At 42.2% G+C, this 24,606-nt stretch overlaps 1 protein-coding gene across 1 annotated transcript in view; it reads left to right on the forward strand.

Annotated features, from left to right (window-relative positions):
- Positions 1–24,606, forward strand: part of txnl1 (thioredoxin-like 1) — a 34,732-nt gene that overhangs the window by 9,448 nt on the left and 678 nt on the right. The window contains exons 2-7 of the mRNA XM_072497367.1: positions 4,246–4,342; positions 8,936–9,106; positions 12,033–12,155; positions 16,642–16,711; positions 21,577–21,749; positions 23,559–23,663. Of these exons, the coding sequence (XP_072353468.1) occupies positions 4,246–4,342; positions 8,936–9,106; positions 12,033–12,155; positions 16,642–16,711; positions 21,577–21,749; positions 23,559–23,663 (739 nt within the window). The remainder of the gene's footprint in view (positions 1–4,245; positions 4,343–8,935; positions 9,107–12,032; positions 12,156–16,641; positions 16,712–21,576; positions 21,750–23,558; positions 23,664–24,606) is intronic.

Consider the following 24,606-nt stretch of genomic DNA (forward strand, 5'->3'; position numbering starts at 1 on the left):
TTCTGCTCTTGCCCTGTGCTGGGAAGGCTTTGGGGCTCGCTCTTTACCATGCCAGCAATCTTGCAAATTGATTCGGAGCCCAATCCCCCTCGGGCCATATTTGGGGTGTCGGAGCTGCAGATGGGCGGATGCTTTAGCCTTCGCCTTGCTGATTGATCGCAGGTGGGTCCTATTGGGTGGAGGTCCGCTTCTCCGCCTTGTGCCTCAGTATGGCTGGGGCATGTAATTGAATTCCTGCTTCTTGAAAAGGTTAATTTCACCTTGAGAGGGGCAATGGAAGGGTTCTGCCAAAGATGGCGCCCATTCATTCTATATTTCAAGGAATGGTCACCGACAGCTGCCGGGGGGGGGGGGGGGGAGTTGTTTTGTACTAGTTCTGTGTGGGGTGGGTTTTCTTTGTTATGTACTAAATGTTAAAAACTTAATAAAACTAGTGCAAAAAATATAAGTCTTTCCAATGCATGCCTAGCCAGCCACCCATATTCTACCTCTGTAAACATGAGATTATCCAAAATGCTGCTGTCGTGTCCATGCCTGCAAGTCACCGTCAACCTCCCCTCGCTGGTTTACATTGAGTTCCTGTTTGAACAAGGTCTCGATTTTAACATTCTGACCTTTATTTTCAAACCCTTCTACGGCCTCGCCATGAGTGCAGCTTAAACAACACTTAAGCTTGACACAACCCAGGGCAAAGCGACTAGCTTAATGGTCATCCCTTCCACAAACATTCACTCCCTCCACCACCTAAGCATAGTAGCACCAACGTGTACCACATGCAAGATGTTTTGATGGGGATGCTGTGGAGTAGTGGTATTGTCACTAATTAACCAGAGACCCAGAGTGATGCTCTAGTAACCCAGGTTCAAATCTTGAAATTTGAATTCAATAAAAATCTGGAATTTAAAGTCTAGTGATGACCATGAAGCCATTGTCGATCGTTATTAAATTCCCATTCGGTTCACTAATGCCCAAAAGAAATCTGCCATCCTACCTGGTCTAGCTGACATGTGACTCCAGACCCTCAGCAATGTGGTTGAATCTTAACTTCCCCCTCAAAGGCAATTAGGGATGGGCACTAAATGCTGGCACAGCCAGCGATACACATGTTCCATGAACGAATAAAAAAACACTCACCAAGGCACCTTCCAAACCCATGATCAGTACCATCTGGAAGGACCAAGGAAGCAGCTATATGTTCTATGTTCTATAACACTACCTGTAAGTTCTAATCCAATCTGCTCACCATCCTGACTTGCAAGCATGCTGTCAGTCCTTCACTGTTGCTGGATCAAAATATTTTTTCAAATTCGTTCATGAGATGTTGGCATCGCAGGTTGTGCCAGCATTTATTGCCCATCGCTAACTGCTTAAGAGTCTACCACAATGCAATGGGGCCTGGAGTCACATGTAGGCAGACTAGGTAAGGATGGTACAATGGTTTCATGGTCATCATTAGACTTTTAGTTCCAGATTTTTATTCCTGGAATCGGCTTAGGTGGCATTTCAGATTGTGGGACATGTCGGTATTGGCGCCAATCTGGGGAAATCACAGATTTGCACTGTCGGTGAGAGGCGCAAGTTATCGGAGCTGGAGGAGGGAGGGGGTCATGTGGGGGAGTTGTTTTGGAGGTAAAACGAGTTGGGTTATAAACATAAAAATGACAAACTGTCAATATTATTGTGAGTGTTTTATGATTGTGGAAACTTTTGTATTGTTTGGAATATAATTTATTTTATGAAAGGATGGGAAATGAATACGAGCAAAGTCGGTGAAGTCCACATCCCTTGTATGAATAAAAATTAACTTCTGCAGCTCCACGACACTCCCAAGCGACCTGCTGTTCTCTAATTCTGGCTTCTTGTCTGTCCCTGATTTTTATCACTCTACCTTAAAGGCTGTGCCTTCAGCTGGTAAGGCTTGATCAACTCCCTAAACCTCCACCTTTGTTTCCTCTGAAACACTGCTTGGGAAAAATATTCAAAAGCTTTGGCTGTCTGCTCTAATTTCTCTTTGCATGTCTTGATTACCAATTTTGATCTATGAAGCACCTTGATCATTTTATTATGTTAAAGATGAGAGATAAGTACAGTTGTTGGTTTCTCCTCTCATTTTAAATAATGGATTGACGTGCAATTTTCCCACCTGAGGGATAGGTTCAAGAATCAAGACTTCTAAAAAAGTATAGTCCAGGCATCTGAAAAGTTCTCGCCTCCTTTGTTTGAAGTGCTGGAATGGAGAACTATCTGATCCAAGGAATTTCTCACTGTCAGAATTTTCTTCATTATTAGTCTTTTGCTTTGAATAATTTTGGTGCAGCCCTGTCCTGATCAATATTAGTTTTCTTTGGATGTCTGGTTCTACTGTGACTAATGACAGAATGTAGTGCTTCAGCCATTTTCTTAATTTCATCGATAATGTCACCATTAACCATTTGCCCCAGACTGCGCTCTTTTTTACGACTATGATTGTAAAATATTTTATCTTGATTTGCTATCCAATGGAAGCTTCCCTTCCTACTTCCTAATTGTAGATCCCATAGAAAAATTCCTACAGTGCAAAAGGAGCCACTTAGCCCATCAAATCTGCACCAACTCTCTGAAAGAGCACCCTACTCACCCTATCCCTATAACCTACATACGTTTGGACACTTATGGGGCAATTTAGCAGGGTCAATCCACCAAAACTGCACATCTTTGGACTGCGGGAGGAAACCTGAGCACCTGGAGAAATCCCACATGAACATTGGGAGAATGTGCAAAGTTCACACAGACGGTTACCCAAGACCAGAATCGAACATGGGACCCTGGTACTGTGGGGCAACAGGGCTAATTATCTGTTGCTATCTGTTTTGTCCCTACTTGTTCTTTGTGTTTTTTCCATGTTTTATGAAGTGTACATTTATCTATGCTTTTTTTAGGTTTACGTTTTCTCCTACTACTTTAGTAGTCTGTGCATGCTTTGCTTTGGGAGGTAGTTTTGGCCTCGAGGTCAGCCTCACCTAAATTTAAAAATCTTAGCTTTTGAGCATTTCTCCTTTTCAGTTATGACATTCAACTCATGGTCTTGTTAATAAATATAATAATAATCGTTATTATTGTCACAAGTAGGCTTACATTAACACTGCAATGAAGTTACTGTGAAAATCGGCTAGTCGCCACACTCCGGTGCATATTCGAATACACAGACAGAGAATTCAGAATGTCCAATTCACCTAACAAGCACGTCTTTCTGGACAATTTAGCATGGCCAATCCACCTAACCTCTACATCTTTAGACTGTGGGATGCTTAACATTTGTGATTTTCCAATCCACTGGAACCTTTCCACAATCTAGGAATTTTGGAAGATTACTACAAATGCACCTACCATCTCTGCAGCAATTTATTTTAAGACCCGGAGATGCAGGCCATCCAGGGACTTTTCAGCCCTTCGTTCCATTACTTTACCTAGTACTTTTTCTCTAGTGATAGTAATTATTTGAAGTTCCTCCTTCACTCGTCCCTTCTGAGGGTTATTTGTGTTTGTTACTGTGAAGATGGATACTAAGTACTTGTTCGAAGTCTATCATTTGTGTTCAAGAATGTGACTCACCAGCTCCACCTCAAGGACAGTTTGTGATAGGCAGTAGATGCTAGCCTTGCCAGCAGTGCTCACATCCTGTGAAGGATTTATTTTTCAAAAGAAAGAGAATTTGTTGGTGTAGGGTAAAATGCATTGGCAGAAGCAGTTTTGAGCATGTTTATTTGCTACTTGTTACAAATATGCAAATGAAGTAAAGCTCTTGCCAGAATGGCCGATGTGATCTTGAACATACTGAATCATAAATTGAAGTGGGTCATCTCAATCCTATGTAATAGATTCACATTTAGAATAATGTATTTTGTGATTTTTTTTTTCGTCAATGGTATGATGCTTTGAAGAGAGAACAAGAGAGCAACGGTTCTAAAACTTGGCGTAATGAGGCAAATAAATAACACTTTCATTGGAGAAAAGCAGATCATGGATGTACATGATTCAGATCTTTTAAAGAATGAGACATATGTGATGCTATGAGTTAAGACACACAAAGCATTGCATCCTGTCCAGTACACCCTTAATTCATGGTTGTCAAGAAATGTGACATTAAAATAATAGTGCTTTCACTGGTTATTTTTCACTCGAGTGAACATTTTTGAATCACTGGTCAAAAAATGTTTCTCTCTAATAATGGTTGAGTAATGAACTTGTTGTGATTTGTTTTCAAAGATGTGGACCGTGTGTGAGAATCGCTTCAGCTTTCAGTGCATTGAGTTCCAAATACCCACATGCTGTCTTTCTGGAAGTTGATGTGCATCAGTGTCAGGTGAGTAGATTGAAAATTCCCATAATTAGTTCATAAATTAAAAATAAAGTTTATCATCTGGAGTAAACCAGGTATTTTTATGTCTTCTGTTGTTTCAACTAATGTGCGGCTCCCAAGCGGCTCTCCCTTGCTTTCTTTCCCATATCATCGCTGTGTTGAACTACGGATTGATCAGATTATAATTTTCCCCAAGACCTCTCGGTTACAGACCCAATATTGCTCTTTCTGCAGTAGATTAGTTAGCGCTATGTATTTGGCATGATTTTGTTTTTTTTAAACTTGCATAACATGTGATCTCACTAGATTGCTGCTGCACATTTAGGCCAATAAAGATTCACAATGTGCCTGGATGAGTGCAGCTCTGACAACAAAAGAAGCTCGACACCATCCAGGACAAAGCAGCCCGCTTGATTGCCCCCCCTTCCACAAAAATTCAAACCCTCCACCACCGACAAACAGTGGCAGCCCTGTGCACCATCTGCAAGATGCACTGCAGTAACTCACCAAGGTTCCTTAGACAACACCTTCCAAACCCATGACCACTAACATCTAGAAGGACAAGACAGCAGATACCTGGGAACCCCACCACCTGGAGGTTCCCCTCCAAGTCGGTACGGGAAAACAGTAGTTAGCACTGTTTCTTCACAGCTCCAGGGTCCCAGGTTCGATTCCCGGCTTGGGTCACTGTCTGTGCAGAGTCTGCAGGTTCTCCCCGTGTTTGCATGTGTTTCCTCGGGGTGCTCTAGTTTCCTCCCACATTTCAAAGATGTGCAGGTTAGGTGGATTGGCCATGCTAAATTGCCCTTGGTGTCCAAAAAAGGTGAGGAGGGGTTATTGGGATATGGGGGTAGGGTGGATGTGAGGGCTTAAGTAGGGTGCTCTTTCCAAGGGCCGGTGCAGACGCGATCACTTGGTTGCATGGTGTACCGAAAACAACCTCTCTAAATGTCGGAAAGACTAAGGAACTAATCATCGTCTTCGGGGAGTGCAGCACGCATGTAGTGTCATTGGAGGCAGTTCAGAAGCGGTTCATTAGATCTATTCCAGAGATGGGCTGGATTCTCCACCCTGCCGTGCCACGTTTCAGATTCACCCCCACGCCGGTGGGGTGCTCCGTTACGCCGGTCGGTCAATGGAGTTTCTCATTGTGGGGCAGACTCAGTCCGTCGGGAAACCTCCGGGCTGCTGGCAAAACGGAGCATCCTGCCGGCGGAGAATCCATCCCAAGGGGTTTGTCATATGAAGAGAGATTGAGCAGTGTAGGTTTAAACTCTAGAGTTTAGAAGAATGAGGGCAGATCAAATTGAGATGTGTAAGATGATGAAAGGTGTGGATAAAGTAGACGTGGAATGAATTCTTCCTCTTGTGGGGCATTCTAGAATGAGAAGTCATAGTCTCAGGATAAGGGGTTGCAAATTTGAAACCGAGGTGAGGAGGAACTACTTCTCCCAAAGGGTCATGAATCTGTGGAATTTGCTACCCTAGAGTGCGGTATATGCTGGGACAGAGTAAATTTAAGAAGGAGTCAGACTGATTTTAAATTAGTAATGGATTGAAAGGTGACTGTGAACGGGCAGGACAGTGGAGATGAGGCCAATATGAGATCAGCCATGATCGTATTGAACAGTGAAACAAGCTCGAGAGGCTAAATTGCCTATTCCTGCTCCTAGTTTTTATGTTCTCAAAGAACTATTCTGTCTAATTCCACTTTCCAGCTCTTGGTCTGTAGCCCTATAGGTAACAGCACCTCAAACACAAATCTGGTGTTCTTGATTACTATGGGGATTTCTTGATAAGGGGATCAGAGGTTATGAGGAGAACGGGGATGAGGAACCTATCAACCATGATTGAATGGTGGAGCAGAGACTGTGGGCTGAATGGCCTAATTCTGCTCCTATATCTTGTGGTCTTACGATTCACTTCCCTCCAAGTAAAACAAAGTCTCCTCATCTTGATCCTAAATGGATTCTCCCTTACTTTGGAAATTGTCTCCTGGGTTTGGACTCCAGCCAGGGAAACACTGGGGCTGGTTTAGCACACTGGGCTAAATCGCTGGCTTTTCAAGCAGGCCAGCAGCACGGTTCAATTCCCGTACCAGCCTCCCCGAACAGGCGCTGGAATGTGGCGATTAGGGGCTTTTCATAGTAACTTCGTTGATGCCTACTTGTGACAATAAGCGATTTTCATTTTCATTTCACATCTTGTCTACATATACCCTGTCTATTTCTTCTAAGCATTTTGTACGTTTCAGTGAGATCACCTCTCTTCTTCGAAACTCTGGTGAACCTTTTGTTGCACTCCGTCTATAGCAGTACTATCCTTCATAAGGTAGGGGGGGCCAAAACTGTATAGAACATAGAACAATACAGCGCAGTACAGGCCCTTCGGCCCACGATGTTGCACCGAAACAAAAGCCATCTAACCTACACCATACCATTATCATCCATATGTTTATCCAATAAACTTTTAAATGCCCTCAATGTTGGCGAGTTCACTACTGTAGCAGGTAGGGCATTCCACGGCCTCACTACTCTTTGCGTAAAGAACCTACCTCTGACCTCTGTCCTATAACTATTACCCCTCAGTTTAAGGCTATGTCCCCTCGTGCTAGCCATTTCCATCCGCGGGAGAAGGCTCTCACTGTCCACCCTATCTAACCCTCTGATCATTTTGTATGCCTCTATTAAGTCTCCTCTTAACCTCCTTCTCTCTAACGAAAACAACCTCAAGTCCATCAGCCTTTCCTCATAAGATTTTCCCTCCATACCAGGCAACATCCTGGTAAATCTCCTCTGCACCCGTTCCAAAGCCTCCACGTCCTTCCTATAATGCGGTGACCAGAACTGTACGCAATACTCCAAATGCGGCCGTACCAGAGTTCTGTACAGCTGCAACATGACCTCCTGACTCCGGAACTCAATCCCTCTACCAATAAAGGCCAACACTCCATAGGCCTTCTTCACCACCCTATCAACCTGGGTGGCAACTTTCAGGGATCTATGTACATGGACACCTAGATCCCTCTGCTCATCCACACTTTCAAGAACTTTTCCATTAGCCAAATATTCCACATTCCTGTTATTCCTTCCAAAGTGAATCACCTCACACTTCTCTACATTAAACTCCATTTGCCACCTCTCAGCCCAGCACTGCAGCTTATCTATATCCCTCTGTAACCTGCTACTTCCTTCCACACTATCGACAACACCACCGACTTTAGTATCGTCTGCAAATTTACTTACCCACCCTTCTGCGCCTTCCTCTAGGTCATTGATAAAAATGACAAACAGCAACGGCCCCAGAACAGATCCTTGTGGTACTCCACTTGTGACTGTACTCCATTCTGAACATTTCCCATCAACCACCACCCTCTGTCTTCTTTCAGCTAGTTGAACCTGTACTCGTTTCTTCAGGTACAGTTTAACCAAGGTTCTATACAATGAAACACAACCTCACTGCTCCTGTACCCCATTCCACTTGCAATAAAGGCAAACATACCATTAGCCTTTTTGATTGTGTGCCTCACCTGCATGTTAACTTTCAATGACTTATTGGTGAGGATTGTACATCTACACTTTCTAAACTCTTACCATTTAGGAAATACCCTGCACATTGGTTCCTCCTACTAAAGTGGATAACCTCACATTTTTCCACGTTGTTTCAATGAAACGTGGTTTACAACGGAATGGTGGGCACCAAACAGTACAGGGAAGTGGCCAGATTAATTATGTGACAGAAAGTGCAATCAATGTAGTTTTGGGGTGAGTTTTTTAATATGAATTTGAAGTAGCCAATCATTTTTTTCCCCCCAATTAAGGGACAATTTTACGGCCAATTCACCTACCCTGTATATCTTTGGGTTGTGGGGGTGAGACCCACGCAGACATGGGGAGAATGTGCAGACTCCACATGGACAGTGGGCCGGGATCGAACCTGGGTCCTCGCTGCTGTGAGGCAGCAGTGCACATGAGGTGACCTTTGAAGGTGCCAGAGAAAACAGTCGGGCAGCAATTAATAGAGTGCAGGGGGTTTGATTAGTTTAAAATAGTCTTAAATATTGGAGGGAAAGGGGCAGAGGGGGGGTCAAGTCACATGCAGCAGAGTGTGTGCTGAACATCAACCTGGAGAAGACAATGGAGGGACCGGTAAGTTGAGAATTTCTAATGTGATGCCCCTTGTGATCTGCAAGAGTGTGATTGCACTTGAATTTTTATGAAGTGGGATACAAGCTGTGAAGTTACAATTGAGATACAGTTAAAGTGAAACTTCAAACTGATAAGAAAATTCTTGGGGAAATCAACCTTTGGAGAATTTCAGCTATGATAACGGTGATTTGGAGATGCAGGGAACCATTTTTCAACAGGTGGGCAAGTCCGTTACAGGATTTGAAACTCAGTTGAGGATTGAGCACGATGTGCGTAATTAAAAGCTCTTTCGTTCATCACCACACCCCACCACTTTGCGCCTCTCCACTTCAGCATTGGCCAGTATCTATCCGAAAATTGGAGTTTTGCTTGCAGTCACAAGAAATTGAAGTTGGAATTAGTTTTATGTTATAAAAAAGTGTTCTTAATAAACTTGTTACTGTTTCAGCAAACAGCAACAGCAAATAACATCACAGCAACACCATCATTTTTGTTCTTCCGAAATAAAGTGAGAATTGATCACCTTCATGGAGCAGATGCCAATGGATTGGAAGAGAAAATTAAACAACATCTGGAAAATGATCCTGGAATTGAAGATCTGGACATTCCCAGAGGCTATGTATGTAAAAATTATTGTGGGACCTGTAAAAACATTTTTTGGTGAAATTGAGCTTCCATGTTATTCTATTTGACTTTTTTTGGGGGATGCTCCTCTTCTTCTGGCTTAAGTGGGTCGGTGCAGACTCGATGGGCCGAATGGCCTCCTTCTGCACTGTATGTTCTATGTTCCTGTCTTGTGAAAAGGGCTAGGATTAGTTCAGTTGCTCTTTCCGCATTCTTCCAACTTGGCCAAATCAGGGGATTTCCTTTTAACCAGCTATTAGAATCTGCAATGCACTACCTGAATGGATGAAAGCAGATTGAAATTGTAACTTTCAAAAAGTAATTCGAAAACTTTAGAAAATAAATCCATACTGCTATGTGTTATGGGCCAGGGTTTAGAGAACCCCAAAGTGTATCATGGAGTTCACCGGACCCACAACTTTTAATAGATTGTGGTATGGAGAGCACACGGCCCACTCTACAGGTGTGGTACAGCAGAAATGGAAAAGTATTTTTCAAAGCAGAACAATGGTTATTCTATGAACTCAAGTTAACCTGTTTAAAACATGTAGTGAACATATTAGCAACCATCAATTCAAATACAACCCCCAAAGAATACAACACTAAGTAATGCTTAATAACTTCCCAAACAACATCCAGAAAATAGAAGAAACACCTTTCAACAGAAGCACAAGGTTAAAGTCACTACTGTTTTTAGAATTAAATCACCAGGATCGATTTACAGTCTTTAGATTACAGAGAGAAACTCGTACACCTTCTGGTTGTGACTGCAGCTATCCAGATCTGAAAACAAAACTAAAACGCACCCTGCAGCCTGCTCAAAAACGAAAGTAAAAAGCTGATAGGACAGTCCAGCTCCACCCATCCTCTGACATCAGTGCAGTAATATGAGCAGCCAAACATTTCTTAAAGTGACATTCTCATGACGTATGGAACAAGAGCACAAGACGGGGTAATTAACTCTTTCTGGCGATATGGCTGGAGCGGCTTCCTTTTGTGCTGTATGATTCTAAAATTCTATTCTATTCTACCCTCCTGCCAGGGAGCCTGATTTGAAGATTTACGAGCAGGCAAGAGCATGGTAGTTCTCATCTATTTGAAACTAAAATAGACTGTCTTACCAGCTGCTTCATTCTCACTTAATTGATCAGACTTAACAGAATTGAATTAAGGAAATTAAGAAAATTCATGAAAGTATACAGTGGTACCTCCCCCAAGGATATTGGTATTGGGGTTGCGAGCACTGGAGTACCAGTTTAGATTATGTCTGACACAAACGTGATGGCCCAAATGCCAAATTTCTATGCTGCATCATGCTATAATTTTACATGCTCGGTCTTCAAAGTGAGACTTGAACCCATATCCTTTCGACTCAGATGTGGGAGTACTATCACTGAGTCAAGACCGAGACCTCAAGGTGAATTTCCATCACTTGGTCAGTGTGTTAAGGGGTGGCAAACCTAATGAAATTCTTGGAACTTCCATTTCCATTCTTGGCACACAGCGCAAAGCTAGTGAGCATATTGATATTCTGCTTTAATTTATACTACGCTGCACAGTAACTTGATTGGGGACAAAAATTTATTGCTGAGCAGCATAAAGCCAGAATTAGCTTTTAGGAACTGTCCTGATTACCTAATAAGTAAAGAATTGATGGCTGGCCAGAAGGGTCCAGAAGAAAATCATTAAGTGTTACTGCCTCTGGGTAGGGAAGCAAAATGGTAATGGGTCACATTCCAAGTTCTACCCAGTGGTTGATTACACATGGCTGTGATGTCTTTTACAGTTCACTAGTCTGCTGATATTCACTTAAACTTGTGAGAGACAGCCACGGGGTGAAAGTAATTGACAGGTTAGTGGGAAGATGGGGCAGCTTGTACTCTTGGAAAGATGGGATAATTCCTCATACAGAAAAGGATGAAAATTTGGTGGGAGGTGGGGGGAAAGTAAAAATAGTGCAAGAGTGCCTTTAATTGATGAAATGATTGGAGGTTTCAAGTCTTGAATGTAGTGGTTAAAGATTGAACAAATAGCATATAGTGCAACATTTAGAACATAAAGTGGAATAAAATTGATACGGTGTTAAATTTAAGCGCACAGTTAGATATTTTTTGAAACCAGATTAATTTTTTTGTATTCCTCATTACAGAGTAGAGACGTGGACTTCAAACACAGTGCCTGGAATTAATATATATTTGGTCAAATCCGTAATTCCAGATGTTTTTTAATTAAAAATGATGCATCAATAATGCATCAAATATTTTTATCATAGGGCAGCACGGCGGGGCAGTGATTAGCACTGCTGCCTCAGGGTGCCAAGGACCTGGGTTCGATCTCGGCCCCGGGTCACTGCGTGTGGAGTTTGCACATTCTCCCGTGTCTCACCCCCACAACAAAGAAAGATGTGCAAGGTAGGTGGATTGGCTACGCTAAACTGCTCCTTAATTGGAAAAAAATAATTGGGTACTCTAAATTGTGAAAATATATATTTTTTCATCTCTCAATTTGTCAATAAAATGTTACAATTGTTGCATTTTTCTCACATTTCAGCCAGTTTCATATTAAAATGAAGGCTACATTGCATCTGCATGCCTAGTCTCTCTTCACCTGAACGGTGCGATACGGCAGGAGGTCAGCAAGGAGCATTTGAAAGCAGACGATGCTGGAAATACTCAGCAGGTCTGATGGTCTCTGGAGAGAGAGAAACAGTTCATGTTTGAGGTCTGCGACTACCCATCAGAACTCGCCTTCTGACCAAAGGTCACAGCTGAAACATTGACTGTTTCTCTTTCCACAGATGCAGCCAGATGTACTGAATGTTTCCAGTATTTTCTGTCTTCCGTTCAGATTTCCAGCATCTGCAGTATTTTGCTTCAGCAACTAGGAGTTTCTACTTGTTTTTTTCGTTTTTATTCTTACAGATGGATTTGACGCCATTTATAAATAAGACTGGGTGTGAATGTCTTAATGAAAGTGATGAAAATGGATTTGACAATTGTCTACAAAAAGATCCAACATATTTGGAATCCGATTGTGATGAACAGGTAAAGGCTTTCAATTTTTTTTTACAGTAAAATGTTAACTTGAGTAAGGCTTTGTGAGGATTGTACTTTCTGCAATGGTTTAACATAATTTTACATCAAGTAACTTAATTTTGATTCCCCTCATGCTCTATCTAACATCAAGAACAAAATAACTTGCCTGAAAATGTTATTTCTTTCAATGAAAAGATAATTGGTTTCACTGCAATGAAAGATTCCGCACAGACAGTGCCCCAAGCCGGAATCGAACCTGGGACCCTGGAGCTGTGAAGCAATTGTGCTATCCACAATGCTACCGTGCTGCCCTTAAGAACAAATAAATCTACACTATATCATTTTACCGTAATCCATGTACCTATCCAATAGCTGCTTGAAGGTCCCTAATGTTTCCGACACAACTACTTCCACGGGCAGTGCATTCCATGCCCCCACTACTCTCTGGGTAAAGAACCTACCTCTGATATCCCTCCTATATCTTCCACCTTAAATTTATGTCCCCTTGTAATGGTTTTTTCCACCCGGGGGAAAAAGTCTCTGACTGTCTACTCCTATCTATTCCCCTGATCATCTTATAAACCTCTATCAAGTCGCCCCTCATCCTTCTCCGCTCTAATGAGAAAACGCCTAGCACCCTCAACCTTTCCTCGTAAGACCTACTCTCCATTCCAGGCAACATCCTGGTAAATCTTCTTTGCACCTTTTCCAAAGCTTCCACATCCTTCCTAAAATGAGGCGACCAGAACTGTACACAGTACTCCAAATGTGGCCTTACCAAAGTTTTGTACAGCTGCATCATCACCTCACGGCTCTTAAATTCAATCCCTCTGTTAATGAACGCGAGCACACCACAGGCCTTCCTCACAGCTCTATCCACTTTCAGGGGGCCGACTGGCCTCCTTCTGCACTGTAAATTCAATGATAATCTATGATTAATCTAGGACAAAGGTTCGGCACAACATCGTGGGCCGAAGGGCCTGTTCTGTGCTGTATTTTCTATGTTCTATGTATTGATGTATGGAAAGTTTTCAGTAGACAACAGTAAGTCTGATGTTGAAATTCAGTCACTAATGCAGAGAGAAAGTAGTACTTTTCAGATAAGTGTCATTAGGTGCACTAAGGTTGGAAAAGTGTTTGGTCTTGCTCTTGCCAATAAATAAAGTCAGCAGCTTGATGAGCTTATGAGCTTGATTCTGACCGACAGTCCTCTTGGGGAAGAAGTTCCAATGTGTTGGGGGAGGGGTTGCGCGCGTGGGGGAGTGTGTCAACCACATTACTATGTAACCGGAGTCTCGTCTCTTCAGCCGATTTAAAGGACAGTAGTGAACCAGGTGGGTTTTGTGTCAATCATTAATGATAGGGTTGTGAAGAAGGCCTATGGAGTGTTGGCCTTTATTGGTAGAGGGATTGAGTTCCAGAGTCGGGAGGTCATGTTGCAGCTGTACAGAACTCTGGTACGGCCGCATTTGGAGTATTGCGTACAGTTCTGGTCACCGCATTATAGGAAGGACGTGGAGGCTTTGGAGCGGGTGCAGAGGAGATTTACCAGGATGTTGCCTGGTATGGAGGGAAAATCTTATGAGGAAAGGCTGATGGACTTGAGGTTGTTTTCGTTGGAGAGAAGAAGGTTAAGAGGAGACTTAATAGAGGCATACAATATGATCAGGGGGTTGGATAGGGTGGACAGTGAGAGCCTTCTCCCGCGGATGGATATGGCTGGCACGAGGGGACATAACTTTAAACTGAGGGGTAATAGATATAGGACAGAGGTCAGAGGTAGGTTCTTTACGCAAAGAGTAGTGAGGCCGTGGAATGCCCTACCTGCTACAGTAGTGAACTCGCCAACATTGAGGGCATTTAAAAGTTTATTGGATAAACATATGGATGATAATGGCATAGTGTAGGTTAGATGGCTTTTGTTTCGGTGCAACATAGTGGGCCGAAGGGCCTGTACTGCGCTGTATTGTTCTATGTTCTATATATCTGCTTTCAATTCCAAATTGAATTAATTGTATTTAAATTCCACCAACTGCCCTGGTGGGATTTGAACCCATGTCTCCAGTGTTTAGCCTGCGTTTTCGGATTGCTAGTCGATTGCTACTGAGGCTGAGAGTCTTGGGTTGCAGGAAGATATAGACAGGATGTCAAATGGGCAGATAAGTGGCAGATTGAATTTAATCTTGAAAAGTGTGAGGTCATACACTCTGGAAGGAAAAATGTGACCAGGAAATGTTCAATGACTAGCGCTGGGAAGTCCTGAGCAACAAAGAGACCTTGGCGTGTTTGTAAATAGATCTCTGCAGACAGGCAGGTTAATAGGGTGGTGAAAAAGGCATATGGTACACAAATCATGTCATTGATTACAAAAGCAAAGCAGTCACGTTGGAGTTATATAGAACATTGGTGAAGCCACAGCTGGAGTACTGTGTGCCATTCTGGTCGCCACATTATCGAAAAGATGTGATTGCACTGGAGCTGGTGCAGAGGCATTTCACCAGGATGTTGCCTGGGATGGAACATAGTTTTTAAGATAGACTTGGGTTGTTTTCGCTGGAGCAGAGGAGACTGAGGGGTGACCTGATCGAGGTGTACACGATTGAGGGGCATGGACAGGGTGGATAGGGAACAGCTGTTCTCCTTCGTTGAAGGGTTGGTTATGAGGGGGACACAAGTTCAAGGTGAGGGGGCAGGAGGTTCAGGTGGAATTTGAGGAAAAGCTTTTTTACCCAGAGGGTGGTTACGGTCTGGAACGCACTGCCTGGGAGGGTGGTAGAGGCGGGTTACCACACATCCTTTAAAAAGTACCTGGATGAGCACTTGACACGTTATAACATTCAAGGCTATGGGCCAAGTGCTGCCAAATGGGATTAGGACTGGCAGATCAGGTGCCTTTCATGCGGCAGTGCAGACTCAATGGGCCGAAGGGCCTTTTCTTCATGCTATTTTTCTGTGATTCTGTCTCCCAGTTGCTAATGCTGTACCACAGTGATGAGTGTTTGAGGCAAACTGTGTACAGCAGCAGATAAACATGAGGGATAAGAGAGTGGAATAATTCTGTTAACTGGGTGAGAAATAATAAAGTGGGAGGAGGTGCAAGTGGAGCTTAAACACCAGAACAGACATGTTGGAGGAAATGGCATATTTCTGTGTTAAAAATTCTAAGTAGCTTAGATTTTGAAACATGGATTCTCTTTTTTAAAGGGCACCCAATACAAAAAAATTAAAAATAGGACACCTTAGTAGAGGGGTCAGTAACCAGGGATTAAAGATGAGGGACAATCGTCAATATTCCTTTTCTTAACTTTATTGCTTCTTGCCTGTCGTCTTCCCCTACTGGGAACTTTGTATTTTTTCACTTGTCCCTGTCTTCTCTTTTTTTTATTCTTTTCCAACGTCTCCCTGTCTCCCTCACTTCTCCAGGCTTTTGCACCCCTTTGCGTTTTAGCTTTTTCCACACCCGCATGGGGTCATTGTCTTCAGCTCTGTGGTCGGCATCTCCAACTCCCAAAGAAACTGGAATCTCCTATGCATGCGTCAGCCAGGAAAGGGCTGCACATGCGCCGTTTGGAATGTTTTATGTTGGTAATCTGAACTGTGCATGCGCCAGCTGGGAAAGGGCCACGCATGAGCAGTTCTAATTTTACATGCATGTGCAGCCCATTCCCAGCAGGATGGGAGATTCATGTGACTTGTAGATGCCGACCACTGAGCTGAGAACGTGATTAGATTTACTTTATTTTCATTATGTTTCATCATTTTGAATCTTATTTTGCAGCAGACTTTCAGAGCTTTCACCGCACACTAGTGTGCCATGGCACACTGGTTGGGAATCTCTGCTCTAACTAATAGTAGCCTGGTAGTAAAGAAATTGAGTATTGCTGAAAAAATTTATTTTGTCGAAGCTTCTTTCCTTGCACTCATCAGGACAGGATAATCGCAAGAATACATGTGTCAGTAGAGTCAACAACTTCACACTGAGAAGAGGGTGCTGGTTGGTCAGCAAGTACACTCTGGCAGAGGTGTTGCCATGAGGTATGCACCAATTGATGGTGACTCACAGTCAACTGCCAAGCATTGTTTTGAAATTTAAACCAAGAAGCTTGATGCCTGTGAAATGAATCCGCAAATGACTCTCTCTTATTTTGCTCAGCTGAAGCAAGTGCAATGTGTGTACATGTTCTTTCTGCCTGTGAGGAACAGGGCCCTGTGTGTTAATATATGTAGTTTCCATTACACACGTGCCACACACAGCTCGACTGATTCTCTTAAATTGGTTGTCAGTCTAATTTTTAGCACACTGATGATTATTTCACAAATGTTGTCCAGTCGCGGAATCGCATCTCATATTGGACGCTAATTTGTGTTTTGCAAGCTGGTTGGGTATGATCTGTACTTTGTCTGTTGAGAACAATGGAAGGGACATATTGATATGATTTGTTAATTATTAATTTGTAACTCTTGATATTTAAGGGATTCATTTTGTTTTGAACAGCTTCTTGTGACGATATCATTTAACCAGCCAGTCAAGCTTTATTCAATGAGGCTTCAAGCCCCTGACAATGGTAAGTTTGATTATTCCAATTCTTCAGATTTTATTAATATTTGCTTTGCTCTTAATTGATTTGTAATTATTACAGTAATGGTAAGGTAAGGCATGGCATTAAAAAGAACATTAGAGATGCATGATATATATATCAACGATTTGGGACAAAAATGTAATATTTCCAAATTTGCTGGCGATACAAAACTTAGTGGAATTGTGAGTGGTGAGGAGGGAGTAAAAAGACTCCAGGCGATTTGGACAAGAGTGAGTGGGTATGAAAAATGAAAATCGCTTATTGTCACGAGTAGGCTTCAATGAAGTTACTGTGAAAAGCCCCTAGTTGCCACATTCCGGCGCCTGTTCGGGGAGGCTGGTACGGGAATTGAACAGTGCTGCTGGCCTGCCTTGGTCTGCTTTAAAAGCTAGCGATTTAGCCCAGTGAGCTAAACCAGCCCCTAAATAAATATATTGCAGATGCAGTATGACATGGATAAGTGCGAAGTTATTCTTTTCAGTAGGAAAAACAGAATAGCAGTGTACTGTTTAAATGATCGATTGGGAGATGTTGATGTTCAAAGGTACCAGAATGTCCCTGTACAATAGACATTGAAAGCAAGCATGCATGCATAAAGTAACTAAGAAGGCAAATGGTATGTTGGCCTTCTTTGCAAGAGGATTTGAGGTACAGGAATAAAGATGTCTCACTGCAGCTGTACAGAGTCTTGGTGCGACCACATCTCGAGTATTGTATGCAGTTTTATAATAATAATCACTTATTGTCACAAGTAGGCTTCAATGCAGTTACTGTGAAAAGTCCCTAGTCATCACCTTTCTGGCGCCTGTTCGGGAGGCCGGTACGGGAATTGAACCTGCGCTGCTGGCATTGTTCTGCATTACAAGCCAGCTGTGCTAAACCAGCCCTAAGAAAATATACCTAAGAAAATATATACTTGCCATAGAGGAAGCGCAGAGAAAGTCTTATCAGATTTAACCTGGAATGGCAGGTTTGTCATAGGAGGAGTGATTAGGTCAACTTGGCCAGTATTCACTGGAGTTTAGAAGAATTGATGGGGATCTTATTGAACAGGGCTGGACAGGGTCACAGTCTCCGAATACAGGGTAGGTCAATTAGGACTGAGATGAGGAGAAATGTCTTCATTCAGTGGTGATCCTGCAAACTTCTCCACCACATAAGGCTGTGGAGGTCACTATTTAAAAAATAAATAGATTTCTCGATGCTAAAGGCTTCAAGGGGTATGGGGAGAGAGTGGGAGTTTGGCATTGCGATAGAGCGTCAGCCATGATTACATTGAATGGCAGAGCAGGCTCGATGGGCTGAATGGTCTACTCCTATTTTCTGTTTCAGTGAAACTGAACTTGGTTATCCTGAAACTTCACTCAATAGCCTTGTTTTGATTTTGTTCCCTCACATTCTGCTTTGATGCGTCTAGTTCTGAGTTTGATTTCATAGTTTATTCCCCCATATACATTCAAATTGTTTATTTTGGAGAGTTTTCTGTCAAATGGAAGAAATAATGCACTAAGAGAGGCATTAACTAATCTATTGCGAATTTCTCAGAGTAATATGGATTGCATTACTGAATTTGTCAAAAGTCTGTGTTCAGTCATTTTTAACTATAAAATGTTCATTTTTTGATGAGTGTTCATTTTCTGTTGTTGAACTTTGCAATATCAATTTGATCAAAATTCCAATAGCAGAGGTTCAGACCGATGGCAGTGAGCCATGTTTTTGGAATGTGGGGGAATTGCATAGACAAAAAACAACATTGCATTTTGAGAACAAATTTTTATATGTTTCGCTATTGCCCAACCGTGATTGGCAGAAGGCTTGCTGGCCTGCCTTGACATAAAAACAGATTCTAGTCTTCCTTTCCCCATAACTCATCTTTGCCTTGCCAACATGAAGCTGGTAAGGGAAAAATACTGTGAACTTGCTTTGTCATTTTACAATGCAAAATGTTATTCACCCACATGGTTGGCCTTAAAGAAAAGAACTTGAGGTAAATTTCAGTGCTATGTAAGTGATTACACTCCATCTTCATTATCTACCACAATGCTGCAACATACAAGGCCCTATGAAATACATTGCATTTTTAAAGCAAATCCACTTATTTTGGCCTGGTAACTAATTTGAAACCTCAGCATACCTAGCCTTTTAACATAAAATTGCAAAAATACATATGCTAATGTAACTTTGAATTTGTGGGAAGTATCCTGTATTACCTACTTTGTTTTGGTGAGGAAAGATGGGCAATCGATTTATTAAGAGTGCGATTACTACTGAACTGTTTGGTATGAGGGATTGGAACATGAGACAATGAAAAACTGTTGTCTCAAAAACGAATACCTTTCAATAGATGGAGTTAACCAGTCCTGAAATCAATAGATCAGAATGAAGCTAGATCACATCAGTCAAAAGCAGTGGTAGATATTCAGGCACTAACCAGGAGGAAGAGTGAGGTTCATCTACATTTCACCCTTGACTGTAATGGAGCCAAGAGGAAGCAAGGTGGAAATGTTTCCAAACATTTACACTGTAATAGATGCCAATGTCCATCCACTTAAATTTACTATTTGACATTGAGGCAGATTGTACTGGTCGCTTCAATGCTGAAGGCTTGTATACCATAACTAATGACCCCGACGAAGGTTTTTGAGTGAAGATAAATACTGGAACCTACCTGACTGTGGAATGTTGCCCAGGCTTGTCACTCTGATAACAACAATTCGGTCAGTCTGTTCATCAATCTTCAGAGAGATGAATGAAGTCATTAACAGTTCTATCAATCAACAACTGCTCATGACTAACCTCACTTGATGTTCAGTTCAAATTCCGCCAGAAGCACTGCACTGGACCATGTCACAGGCGTGGATGCAAGTGCAGAATGCTGTAAAATCAGAGTAGCTGGCCTGAGCATTGAAATAGGATTCAAATGCTGCAGTGCTTGTGATGCTGAAAGCTTCAGTAAAATCAAGCTCTTGCATCAGTGAGTAAAAATGGTCATACCAAATGCATAGGATGGTGTTTTAAGTTTAAAAATTTTTTTTTCCAATTAAGGGGCAATTTAGCTAGGCCATTCCACTTACCCTGCACATCTTTGGGTTGTGGGGTTGAGACCAACGGAGAATGTGCAGACTCCACATGGACAGTGACCTGGGGCTGGGATAGAACCCGGGTCCTCGGCACTGTGAGGCAGCAGTGCTAACTATTGTTCCACCGTGCCGCCCAGGATGGTGTGTATTGGAGGTCAGTCATTGAACCCCAAGACATTGATCCAGGAGTTGCTCAGGGAAGTATCCCTGGCTCAATCAGCTTAATTAATGATGTGTTTGCACCATCAGCATGCTGAGGATTACTATTACCAGATTGGTCCAATCATATAAGTGCACCTGATTTTGACCTATGACAAATGGTAGCTTTTTGCTTAGCTAAAAATAATGTTAAACATAACCAGGACCTCTGCTTTCTGATGAATGATGTTCCTTTGAAAGTTTCATAAACCATTTTCAGCCAGCACTATTGACTTTGAAGATCTGCCAATTAAATTAACACCAAAACTGCTTTGGATGAACTGGGTTGCTCTGTAGCATGCTTACATTGCAGTTGTATGGTTTGCACTCCTTGCATATCAAAAAGTATGATACGAACGATTAAGAAGTAGAGTTGGTGAACGCTGCTTTTGTGAATCAATGACGCACCTGATCTTAATTTCTTGCATCCCATTTGCAACAAAGCTCTTGTGGCTACTCAAGGTGGGAAACTGCTATGAAGATTGAATTTATCTATCAATTAAGAAAGATTTTAAAAAGCTGGCATGAGGCAATAAATGCTACCATTTTAAACATGTGAAGCTATCAAATTATACAACCAGCTACGGACAATAATAACTCCTCTCCACAACTGAAAAATGTAAAAGGTTTTACCTAACTGCTTGCATTCCCCAAGGAACAAGTCGCTTTGGATGAAGTTTGTGACCAGGCACTATCGATTGAGTCAAATTTGAGATAACCAGAATGGTGGTAAATTCTTGTGATGTGATGTGTGGTTTATTGTTCAGGCATCAAGTGGTCATCATGTGTACCCTTCACTTTTCTGATTCAATTTCATGTAAATTAATGATTGCTGATCTAATTAGGACTTTGCTGCCATAGACAAGGCCCTTTATTGACATGAAGCCAGGAGCAAAGCTGATGTGACAGTTTTTTACCGAATGATAAAGTTGCCAAGGAATCCCATGTGCTGCTTTTTGTACCCAACAAGATTTTAAAAGAGCTCCATTGGAGGAATTTGGGTACATTCTTGAACAAAAACATAACTTTAAGGTGACTTGCAATAAAATCTTTATTCCACTAATTTGAACAAAGATTTTCATGAAACTGAGCAGCCCGGCAGCCTGATGTGTACTAATTTAATTGAGGGCTGTATAACAGTACAACACAACTGAATAACTGAAAGAAGTGAACCAACCCAAACCCTGGAGTTGACACTCGAGGACCTCAGAAGAAGGAATCGTGCCACTGCGCTATGTCAAATTTCAGAATGTTAATAGTGTAACAGTGAGTGTCATGTTTGAATAACAGAATTGGTTAGTCAGCAATATTTTATTACACTGGTCCAGGTGATGCTGTGGATTTCACTGTACTACCATTTACAGGCTTTTAAGGGTGGTTCGCAAAATGAACATCTAGCATTCTCATTCTTCATGTCAACCTCTTTAGCCTGTTCTGAATAAATATCGGACTCATTGCGCTGTTGGGAAAGACTTGGTTCAGTTGTTTAGGAATTTAGCTTTCATTGATGATGGCTAGTCAACCATCCTACAATTTCACTGTATGGTTTAATAATAATTCTTCCATTCACAGGCCGAGGTCCTAAGTTTGTAAAAATATTCACCAATCTGCCACGCTCTTTTGATTTTGATGACGCTGAAAGAAGTGAACCAACCCAAACCCTGGAGTTGACACTAGAGGACCTCAAAGAAGAAGGAATCGTGCCACTGCGCTATGTCAAATTTCAGAATGTTAATAGTGTAACAGTGAGTGTCATGTTTGAAATTTGTTTCAGAAAGTACATGCAATATTTGTGCTCAAATTGTTGACACTGAATTCATTTTACTTTGTGTTGGAGCCATAATCCGATCAAATCCTGCAATGACAATTTTTAAAAAATAAAAATATATATATATATAATTATTAAAGTTTTTTAACACAATTTTTCTCCCTTACAAACAATAACCCCCCCCCCCTCGTAACAAAAAAATGAGATATCGCGCAGAGCAAGATATATATACATGGCAAAATGATATATTTGCACAGCTTTGTACACTGGCCCTCACCCGTACGTGCCAATTTCCCCAACCCTTCATGTTATCTCTTGCTCATCCACCCTCTCAGGCAGGTCCCCCCCCAAGGTTGCTGCTGACCGACCTTCCTCTGATGCTCCACGAGATAGTCTAGGAACGGTTGCCGCCGCCTGTAGAACCCCTGCGCAGACCTGCTCAAGGCGAACTTGATCCTCTCCAACTTTATGAACCCAGCCATATCATTTATCCGGGCCTCCAGGCTGGGGGGCTTCGCCTCCTTCCACATTAGCAAGATCCTTCGCCGGGCTACTAGGGACGCAAAGGCCAGAATGCCGGCCTCTTTCGCCTCCTGCACTCCCGGTTCGTCCACTACTCCAAATATTGCTAGCCCCCAGCTTGGCTTGACCCGGACTTTCACCACCTGAGATATTGCTCCCGCCACTCCTCTCCAGAACCCCTCCAGTGCAGGGCATGACCAAAACATATGGACATGGTTCGCCAGGCTCCCTAAGCACCTTCCACATCTATCCTCCACCCCAAAGAACCTACTCAACCTCGCCCCCGTCACGTGCGCTCTGTGGACCACCGGACCACCTTAAATTGTATCAGGCTGAGCCTGGCACACGAGGAGGAGGAATTAACCCTACCTAGGGCATCAGCCCACCGACCTTCCTCGATCTCCTCTCCCAGCTCCTCCTCCCATTTACCCTTCAACTCTTCTACCAGCGCTTCCTCCTCTTATTTCAACTCCTGGTGTATTTCCGACACCTTGCCCTCCCCGACCCATACACCCGAGATCACCCTATCTTGAACTTCTTGTGCCGGGAGCAACGGGAATTCCCTCACCTGTCGCCTCACAAAAGCCCTCACCTGCATATATCTAAAGGTATTTCCCGGGGGTCTGCAATTAACTGTACAATCATTTCCAAACACCACAGATTTAAGGATTGAGGAAGGTGAATTAATCCAATTGGGTACAAAGAAATAAAACTGGATTGAAAGGAAATGTTTTTTTATTTTAAAAAAAGAAACTTGACTTTTTAAAATCTCTCGCCTATTTGCTGTCTGAAGGAAAGTTTATTTTTTTAATATTCTGACCTGGGGAGGTTGGTTGGCGGTCATTAAGAATTGTCAGGTTAAAAGAGTGCTTGTGCTATTAATGACTGAACTTAGTTTTGTGTTTAATGCGTAAAGCAAGCAATTATTTTGAAATACTATGTGATACTACTTATAGAATGAGGTTTTGGGTTCTTATTGGTTTGGAAAAAATTGCAATTTTGGGTTCTTAGACTGCTATGAGTACATGCCGTCTTTCCTTCTGGAATGGTGGATCTGGGTGGAACTAAAGAAAACCGCGTTGCAAGCTGAAGATCAGCAGGTCTTGCATAAATCTGCATTGGTGCTCATGCAAAGTGAGTAAGCAATTACTTCTGGAACCACAGTAATGTCAGAGGTAAAGTATAAGTGTGATTGGGCATTGCAACAGGTGAACCTGGTTGTGTGCTTTAGTTAATCCTCCTACCATTCATTTTTTGTTTCCAGCTTTTTATCAAATCAAACCACGGTGATGAGGACACCACAAGAATTAATTACCTTGCATTTATTGGAACCCCTGTGCAAACCACAAACATGTTGGACTTCAGACGAGTAAGTTTTACCAATAAATACTTGAAATTTAATGTCTTGAAGTCACTGAACTAGTGGGTGCACCTGGCACTTTCCATGTACCTAGTTATTGCATCCAGCTGATCAAACTGAATAGCTAAGACAGGAGGCTACACTGTATATATATATATCCCAGACTGCGTGAGGAGAAAGGCAGCAATTCAAAGTCAATGGCCATTGAAAGCTGTACCTCTAAAATCTTTGGAATTTTTTGAGTAAAGGGCTGGTGGATGGTAATTGTACGGAAATATGTTTCTTGGTTACTAGCTAATGTGACAAAGACTAATGAACTCTTGTCTTCACTGCCTTGGATATTCTTGGGTCAGGCCTGATTATTAGATCCAACTGGGGGGATCCAGAAATCATTAAAATTAGCTAGTGACCATTGCAACCTTTGGTGTAATTCATAAACATGGCCCATTTTGCTATTGCATAATTCTGCTGTTTCACAATTGTTCGAATTGTTTGTTCAAGCCATGCTCTAATAACTTGCAGAATTGGCTACCTTGATGACAACATTGTTGGGTTACTCTTGTGCATCTAAAACATTGGGTTGAATGTTGAGGTATGTCATGGCTACAGAAGATGCAGTCATGAGAAATCAAATAGGGAAATGTGAAGGGACAAAGTGCAACTTGCTCAAAAAAAAAAAAAAAATAATGGTGACAAAAACAATAGCTGTGGATTTTTACATCAAACCTATCATGGTGGCATGGTAGGTGGCTTTGAGTCCCCACTGATTTGACAACTTAACACATGACGGATTAATTATGTTTAGCTGCTGTAGCAGTGGAGTATTATAATTGGCTTTTAACCCTGGGGTAGTGGGTGGTGGAAGAAACTGGATGAAGTTCTGGCTGCTATCAAAAGACATTTGGAGATATGTAGTTGCTAATGTTGAGTAATATTAAGATTGTGCAACGGT

Source organism: Scyliorhinus torazame, chromosome 3, assembly GCF_047496885.1.
Source record: "Scyliorhinus torazame isolate Kashiwa2021f chromosome 3, sScyTor2.1, whole genome shotgun sequence".
In the NCBI taxonomy this organism is placed as follows: Eukaryota; Metazoa; Chordata; class Chondrichthyes; order Carcharhiniformes; family Scyliorhinidae; genus Scyliorhinus; species Scyliorhinus torazame.